This window comes from Pseudochaenichthys georgianus, chromosome 3 (assembly GCF_902827115.2).
Source record: "Pseudochaenichthys georgianus chromosome 3, fPseGeo1.2, whole genome shotgun sequence".
In the NCBI taxonomy this organism is placed as follows: domain Eukaryota; kingdom Metazoa; phylum Chordata; class Actinopteri; order Perciformes; family Channichthyidae; genus Pseudochaenichthys; species Pseudochaenichthys georgianus.
Genome location: NC_047505.1, coordinates 33,155,762 through 33,164,966, shown reverse-complemented (window position 1 = coordinate 33,164,966; position 9,205 = coordinate 33,155,762). Strand labels below are relative to the sequence as shown.

At 40.5% G+C, this 9,205-nt stretch overlaps 1 protein-coding gene across 1 annotated transcript; it reads left to right on the top strand.

Annotated features, from left to right (window-relative positions):
* The first annotated feature begins 830 nt into the window (after positions 1-830).
* Positions 831-3,561, top strand: LOC117444099 (large ribosomal subunit protein P2-like). Its single transcript, XM_034079816.2, has 5 exons — positions 831-940; positions 2,414-2,537; positions 2,639-2,687; positions 2,995-3,090; positions 3,444-3,561. Exons 2-5 carry the CDS (start codon positions 2,415-2,417, stop codon positions 3,515-3,517), a joined length of 342 nt encoding a protein of 113 aa, XP_033935707.1. The 5' UTR covers positions 831-940; position 2,414; the 3' UTR covers positions 3,518-3,561.
* The last annotated feature ends 5,644 nt before the right edge of the window (positions 3,562-9,205 follow it).

Here is a 9,205-nt window from a genome sequence, read left to right as displayed (position 1 = left end):
ATGGCATGGACCCAAACCTCTGCAGAGTCACGTGAGGACAGTTCACTTTGTCTTTCCTGTCCATCACGTCCAAGAGTGAGCCCAGCAGCAGCAGGGGCGGAGGACGAGGCAGTGTGCCAAACTGGACCACGAGCCAACTCATCAGTAGAAGCAGACAAGGAAGATGAAATTGATGGTGGTATACTGTAAACTTTAAGTAAAGCACACATACACCTACACATGTTTTGAGAAAAAAGCTAGCAGTGCTGAAAGGTGAATGAAAACAAATCTGCCTTTCACCATCACAAAAGTACGGAAGTGGATTAGGGCCACATTAGAATATCTTTTGGGATGTGACCAAAAGTAAATTAAAGAAATCAGCATTCTGAGAATAAAGTCAAAACTCACATTTTCACATCTAACTTTTGGTCACATCCCAAACATTTGTTCTCATGTGGCCCTAATCCTCTTCCATACAATGGCCCATTAATACCATAGGGAAAAAATATGTTTTGAATAGACATAAAATATATTATCAGAAATAAAATAATTAACATTCTGCTGAACTTTCTGTTTCTGTCTGTTTTCATTGTGAGATATAAGGCCTAATCCATGGCCCCCAGATTTAGTGGAGGATTGTCAAAACAAACAGTGTCAAAAAGGCCTCACTTTCTGATGCATTCATAAAATCAACGTTTTTTGTTTCTACTTCATTTTACAAAACCACTAATGTTGATACAAAAGTGTTGGCAGGATAATTATACACTATATAGTACAGCATTTCTTCCCATTTGTTGGAAAGCTGATTCGACTCCCCGGAACAACAGGTGGCGACAAACCTGTTCTGTCTTTTATTGAACGTGAAGAAGAAGCGAGGTTACTTCCGTCTTCATCAAGTGACGTAACTTCCTTTCTGCCCGTGCTAACCTCGAAGTGAACACGCGTTCGCCGTCTAGTTCAAGTGAGTGTCTTTTTTATACTTTAAAAAAGTATTTTTCACCGTAAAAAACACGCATGATATCTCTATAAATGTATAAAGGTACAATCCTGGTTGTTCAAAAACCTAAACGAGCTATATTTGAGCAATAATACAACATTTTCATCAACGCATCGTCCGTGGCGGCTAAATTAGCTTTTGACAACGGGTCTGAAGAACACGCCACCACATGGATGTTAAAACACGTTTTCTCACATTTTAAATGCTAATCCTACTAAATTAAGCTAATTTCCACTACAAATATATCCAAAATGCATTGTTAACATTGTTACGCCGGGATCCGGAGTCATGGATGATCCTGCGGTCCTGTGTCCTCGATCGCGAGCCCTGGAACTTGAGTCGTGGCTGTGGTCCTGGATCATAGGTCCTGGATGGATATCCTCGTGGATTAATCTTCCTATTATACACACATGCATTTCCAAACATTTGGACTACCTATGTTGCAAATGTATTACCTTTTCAAATTACACACTGCATCTATTGCACGTCTGTCCGTCCTGGGAGAGGGATCTCTCCTCTGTTGCTCTCCCTGAGGTTTCTCCCATTTTCCCCTTTAAACTGTGGGTTTTCTCCGGAAGTTTTTCCTTGTACGATGTGAGGGTCTAAGGACAGAGGGTGTCATATTTTCATACTGATATTCTGTACACACTGTGAAGACCACTGAGACAAATGTAACATTTGTGATATTGGGCTATATAAATAAACATTGATTGATGGTTAAACGGATTTGTTGCCGTTAACTCAAAGACCTAGATGTGTTTCAGATGCGGTGTCCGGTCTTCTGCTTATATTGCCAGATAATCAGCTATATATATATATGTAAACTCTAATCTTAAAAACGTTAAACTATTATAATCTTGTGAATTTAATGAGCAATAGCTTTTCCATATACATATGAATGGTAACACAGGCATGCTGTTTGACAGTATTGCCTTCTGTTAAAATTGCAATTAAGTTTCACAAATATGCAAATTACAACTCTCTGTATGCTTCTATATTTTTGACAGAAAAATATTAAATATCACATTTTAGATATTAAGAAATAAAGTATAGTCTTAGCTTATTTGCCAGAATTAAATATTTACATAAGTCGTTTAAGATGCGAAACATGGGATGCCTGCAAGACATTGTGACATGATTTCGTTAGTGTAATTGATCTCTAAGTAAAAGATGAAAAATCGATGAGAAACGTCTGCAGCTGATGACAATCAAGGCTGAATCAATCTAATCTACCTAAAAATGATGTGTATCATTGCTATGTGTCTTGCTTTTCCAAGTATCTATTCATTTAGGTACAGTAAATATGCAGTAAAACTTGCATTATGTTTCATGTTTTTAATTATTTTGAAAATATGTGTATAATTTTAATGTAGAACAGTGGCCATATTCTTACACATCTTTTTGAATGAAGTCTGAAAATATCTTTGTTTTTTGCAGAATGCGTTACGTAGCTGCATACCTGCTCTCCTCCCTCGGTGGCAATGCCAACCCCGGTGCTGCTGACCTCAAGAAGATCCTTGAGAGTGTTGGCATTGAGGCCGACGACACACGCCTGGACAAGGTAAAACAAATGCTCTCAATTATGTGTCTGATGGTATTGCAGCAGGTATACTTGTGGCAAGAAATAACCCTGGTGATATTCACACATGTGTTTTCCAACAGGTTGTGTCTGAGCTCACAGGCAAGAATGTGGAGGAGGTGATCGCCACAGGTCAGTGTTTGTCTTTGTTTGTGCCCTGTATTAAATACTTGTGATGTTAAACTAATCAGAAAGCTTAATGAGCTTACTATACATTTGGTAGGGTGTGATGATGATACTCTGTAGCTTAAACTATATCACAGATTCATAATGTTCCAATTTTGTAGTGGGGCAAGACTATTAATGCTGTCAGTATAACGAATAATACATTTGCCAGATTATTTCTAATGACAACATGCTATGTCTCACTATCTTGTTTCTTGCTGATGGGTGTCAATGTTATCTCGTGCTTCATGTCTGCCAACTCGTGTCTCCTCAGGTTACGGTAAACTGGCCAGCGTGCCATCAGGCGGTGCTGTAGCCGTTGCCAGCTCTGTTGTGGCTACTAGCTCAGCTGGAGCTGCTGCCCCTGCAGGTGAGTGTTGCAGTTTAGCACCTTGTTTGTCAACAGCAGTGACACTCGCCTTGTGTGTTAATCTGATAACATGCTGCTGAAGGAGTCAGTAATCATGATTTTCCCAGAATTCGATTTCACATAACTTGATATATATTTGTTATAGATATTCTTAGTTTGACAAATTATGGGGTATTTAGCAGGCTTATTTTGGAGTAATGTGACTTTACATCAATTCAACAATGTCTAGTAAACCCGGTATTTGACATAAAGGTCTGATTGCAAGAACTAACATGGCGATCTAATGAGCTTAGCTGTGTGTTAAATATGCATGGGTGATTTAAATAGGAAATAATACGTTTTGTGTTTTGCAGCTGAGGAGAAGGAAGAGAAGAAAGACGAGTCAGAGGCGTCCGATGACGACATGGGATTCGGCCTGTTCGACTAAACCTTTTGCAAATATGAATAAACATTTGTAAAAAACACCAAAAACTATTTCAATATCTTTCCATTGCATCATGTCTTTATTAATTGTTTCTGATGCAATGGAGCCTAGTAAGCAGCAGGTGGCATTGTTGTATGTTGAACCATCCACAGGAGTAAGTGATATCTGTGTTAAAAACATCTTCAATTATACATGGTCAAAGACATTAATCCCTACTGCAGACTGGCACTGCAAATGCCTGCATTATTTACTGCTGTGGTTCAAAGCACAGGTGACCTGAACCAAGTCATTCCTACTTTGCGTTGAGTTCATCAAGTGGCAAGTCATGACAAGTGTCATACTGATATAAACTACAAATGGATGTATTACACTCTGCAACATGTATAGATATGAATAGGTGCAAATATGAAGACTCGATACAAAATGGCATCAAATCAATAAACCACTCACTGAAATGAAAGGTTAATTTTTTAGCAATTTATGAAAAGCAAGGACAAACCTCCCCTATTTACTCACCTAGGGCGCCAGATCTGGGGAGTCGCTGCGCTGGTAGAAAAACATTTTTGACCGTTGGTGCTCATCCTAATTTTCGGCCTTGATGTAACACTATTCATAATTAAGTAAATGTAACACCCTTTTCATCCCGGTTACACTTTATTTGCCCAGTACGATGGGCGCTGCAAGTGATAAAATGGGGGATGTTGGCTTATCTGGCGCCCGCAGCTCACAGCCAAAGTGCGAGGGAGGGAGATGGAGAGAAGGGCGCACCGGTACCGGCGCTGTTATTAGAATCTGGTGCTAGCTGCACTAACCCAGAGCTGTATAATAGAAGAGTTACGACAACGGAAGTCCAAAAACGGTTATAGTCACGTGGTTCATGTAGACGAGGATCGTTCCCCGGAAGTTCATGGCGGACAATGTGAATGCATTGATAACAGGAGATAGAACTGTCATTACCCGATCCGTCACCCTGCCCGATCGGTTCTGCGCATGTGCGAGAGGGTCCGCCATGTTGGACAACTCCGGACGGCAACACCAGATGGACACTTGACACAGTGGCTTTTAGCAAAGCTCAAAAAGAAAACTCGAGAGAGATGAGTTATTGTTATTACAACGTGACTTCACTATTATTTAACAACTCTTTTTATTGGGTTCTTTTATTTGGGGTTAAGTACATTGTCAGAATAAGTGAGGAATGAATTTAACTTCTGTTAGACAGCCATATGCCATACATTTTTGCATACATTCACAGTAAATATTTATTCAGTATGATAGCTGTCTAACAGAAGTTAAATCTATTTCTCACTTATTCTGACAATGTACTTAACCCCAAATAAAAGAACCCAATAAAAAGAGGTGTTAAATAATAGTGAAGTCACGTTGTAATAATAACTCATCTCTCTCGGTTTTTCTTTTTGAGTTTTGCTAAAAGCCACTGTGTCAAGTGTCCATCTGGTGTTGCCGTCCGGAGTTGTCCAACATGGCGGACCCTCTCGCACATGCGCAGAACCGATCGGGCAGGGTGACGGATCGGGTAATGACAGTAGTGACAAGAACTACGATTTTTGGTAATTATTAGTGAATAAAGGTTTTGATTTGCAATATTTATACAACAAATCGATGTGTATGTATTTACATCAATATGTTTTAAAAAATAGAATTTGCTAATATTAAGTGATAATATTAGGATTAGTGTGAACAGCTAGTTTAGATGGTAGACTAACAGTGCCTTGGTTAAAGAGCCTGTTGCTGTTTATTTATAGCTTTGAATTCTTTAAAACCAATATTATCTTCTTAAACTTGTATGGTAGTCAGGAGCATCACTTTCTAATGTGCATTGATATATTTAGAGGGAGGGGATCTAAAGTAATGCTTTAAAATTCAGATTAGATTAATTTCTACCATTTTCTTGAATTCATGGTAGTTTCAGTAATCCCCTGGTAATTGAGGACACAAGTTATCTAAATGACTAATGTCATCTTTATGGCTTTCAGAAAGGACAGGAGACCGACAGGTGAATATCAAAGGACTAGCAGCAGCATGATGATGTTAAATGTGTTGTTTTAGGAACATCCATTGCAAATACATGGAATTCAATAAACATTGAATAGCATATCATGCAGTTTGTCTGTGCCTTTTCCTTCGTGTTGTCCTGGTTTGCTGTGCTGCCTCCTAGTCGCCACTATGGTTTGCTGTGCTGCCTGGGGATGCTCAAATCGCTCCGAGAAAGGAGTACGAATGTACGGCTTCCCCACTGACACAGAGCGGAGGAAGCAGGAGCAATTTCACGACCAACAGCAAAAAAATATGTGATTTATATACAAACACTGCATTTGCACTTTTTCACAAAACGAAAACCACACCATTGGGAAAGCTTAATGTTTTGTTTAATAAAAAAAAAAACAGGGAAAGGCTTGAAAAACACAGAGTTGAGACTCAGGGTGCAGGGTGAGGGTCTCAGTGCAGGTATTCCATGGGAGCCTGCCTGCCGACCTCCACTCTCAGGACAGTTCCGGTGCAGACCTCCACTCTCAGGACACCTCCACTGTCAGTACAGGAAGAGACGATTCTGACGCGTTTTTTCCCCGCCCACCGAAGGACTCGTTTGATGGAAGTTTTCAAATCACAATGGAGACTCATCACGGAGGTGATGAGTCCGCCCACCGTGCACTTTGCGTCGGCCTTGGTCAAGCCCTTTTGACCCCCCCAGCCTGGTTCTCGTAAAAGTGTTTCGCTCAAATGACACCATGGAGGAATGTAACGGGAGTTGACAGGGGACTCTGCCCTCCTCACGAGTGCCTATTTTCGGACACTTTTTTTTCACTTTTCCCCGGTTTTATTATTTTTTTGGCTATTTCACCCGGTTTCTACCGGGGACATTGCCCGGTCTCGGGTGTCCCCCCCACGGCCTGTGTCCAGCCCCCCCCTGGAAGAGAAGGGCCCCTGTATCTACAAAGCGCATAGCTCATGATCACAGCAATAGTGTGAAAGGTGACACAGGTATAATTAGTATGAACTCTTAGTAACAAAAGTAATATTTCTTATTTTTAAGTGGTATAATATTTTAAATGTTTGAACATTTACAGTGCCATGTCTTCTACTTACATTAGTCTCAAAGATTGAAGGAAGAAGGGAAGGGATCACTGCCCTCCACCTGCCAGCACCCAGCCAGAGGAGCGCAAACAACAAAAACAAGCAAGGTGTCCTGTCATGTACCTGGAAGTTTGGGTTGGCAAAATGGAGTAAGAGAGGGACTTGAACAATCTTGGTGGCTCTCTACTCATGTTGTTACAGTTGTCTTGGTTACAGCTCTCAGGTTTTTTTTTGTGCCATTTCCACATCTTTAGAAAATATGAAAAAATTGAAGTGAAATCAACCTCTTCTCTGGAGAACAAACTTTGATTTCTCTGTCTTGTGAGTTTGCAGTCTTGCAGTTTTGCTCCTCCACCTGTAACATCACTGCCCCTCCACCTGCCATACAGTAGGTTACTAACAAGATTACTTATATAATACAGTGATAGAATACATGTTTAGTGTATGCTTACTTATATAAAACAGTAGTATTAAACTTACCTTGTGTTTTCACTCTCACTTAAGTCCCTCTCCCTTTGCCATCAATCCAAAATCAGCTGAGCTGCAACATTATACAGACCGGTAATAATAAACAGAATCACAAGGACACAATATGGCTCTGCTAAAAACACTCACTCTTACACGCACCAAAGTTATATTTATCTAATATTTAACTCCCTCCACCCCCGCATACAATCCCGTTTAGATGCCCCTCTTCTATAATTCAACAACGTTGGACGAAATTACATTAAGAGAACGGAATGTACAATTAAAAGGCTGTTCAACGTGTGTTGCTAACTTGCTTCGGTATCCTAGCTTGATCCGTTATCTGTAAACGTTCCCTAAATCTACTAATTTAGGGATAATCCACTGACATCCTTTAATACACATGTTCATTTGAATCAGATGTACTGATAATATCCGCAATATAAATCTTTAAACTTCTTCTTACCTTTAAAAGTCCGTCACGGACGGTCTATTATGCTGCAACTCCACAGCTCTGCTAGCCTTGGCGCTAACTTCCGGGGAACGATTGAGAGGCTCCACGATCCGCCATTGCTGTAAAAAAGTGGTCCATTGGAGTGAACGGAGATGTCGTAACTCTTCTATTATACGGCTCTGCTCTAACCAACCCAGTCTCATAAAAAAACGTGTAATAACTACGTTGGTCCACAACGTAGGACGTAGTATTTCTACAAAAACGTCTCTGAAATTGTAAGATGCCTACGTTTTTTTTCACCATTCATTCCAATGGCTGGCGTCTATGTCACGTGATCTTCACATTTCTCCCTGCAGAGAAAAAAAACATGGCCGACATTCGTTTTATTCTCGGTGGAAAATGCCTATTTTAAGGTTAGTTTGGCCATTAAAATGCCTTTTGATGTCATTTGATGCGAGAAATATGAGTTGTTATTTCAGATTGTGTGCAGTGGATGTACATGATCTTTAGTTTGCTAGTTATTACGAAGATTACTTCAAGAAATTGTGTCTATACAACGTTTTCATTGTTACCAAGGTGGTTGCTAGGGACGCTGCTATCGATATTATTTCTGTTATGTTGTGTAAAATGGTGTTATCTTTATTGCTACCCCCTTCCCCGTCAATGTATAGTGTTGGTCCACAGTGAAAACGTATTAGTTTAACAAAATCCGCATCTAAAATTGTGGCATAGTGTGGTGCCGAGAGATGGGAGTCGGAGGCGGGGTATCAAAGGTACAAGCTAGACTTTTATTTAGCATCTCAAAACACATGTAAACAGCTTCATGCCCGGGAAGCGAAGACCGGCGGAGACAGGAAGTCCGGCTCACTAAAATGTCCGTGCAGAACAATACCCTAACCCATAGATCCGTGGGTGAATAATGTCAATCACCACAATAGATACGTTATTTTCCCCTGTGCAATTCTCCATTTACTCAACAATAACACATAATTATCCTTGTGTTTATTTATTTGTTTGATTAATAAACACAAGTTGGAGTCCGTCAGGACCGAGGGTCGGAGCAGCTCATTTGCTTTACAGAATATTACACCCGGAAGTAAGTATTCTCTCCGCTTCGCTTGACAAACCCCGTGATGGTCCTCAAGCTCTGTGATTGGAGAGTGTGCAGAGCGTCGAACAGCACTTGAAATGGGATGGAACCACGGCAGACTGTCCAAAACTGGATTTGAACGGGTCCACCACCCCCACCCCGTCCCCAGAACTACACATGCTGGCTATTGTGTGTTTCGCAACACGTTCCCTATCTATGGCACGTCTCTACTGGGAGTTGTAGTTTTAAAAGACGTTTTCATATTTCCCATAATAAGAAGTTGCCCGTATTAAACTGTGTACATCCCTGGAGGTTTAGGGGATAGGAAACACTCAAATGTAAAACATATAATTAATAAATGGGTGAAAATTGCTGGTGCCCATAATGGGCAGCATTAATATATATACCCACATGCCAGCTAAGGTCAGAAGAGCTTTATTTAACAGCTGGTCTTATGTCTGTGACCCCTCCTGTTGTTCATTGATGAGCCCGAAACATGCACTTATCAAGGTTCAGAGGCACATTGTGCAAATATGGCAGTAGCCATCGACCATCTTAAGATAAGATATACTTTATTTGATCCCTGTTA

Coding starts and splice junctions, on each gene's coding strand:
- LOC117444099 (XM_034079816.2), top strand. CDS start 2,415: ATGCGTTACGTAGCTGCATACCTGCTCTCCTCCCTCGGTGGCAATGCC. Junction 2,538..2,638: donor ACGACACACGCCTGGACAAG/GTAAAACAAATG, acceptor GTTTTCCAACAG/GTTGTGTCTGAGCTCACAGG. Junction 3,091..3,443: donor TGGAGCTGCTGCCCCTGCAG/GTGAGTGTTGCA, acceptor TGTGTTTTGCAG/CTGAGGAGAAGGAAGAGAAG.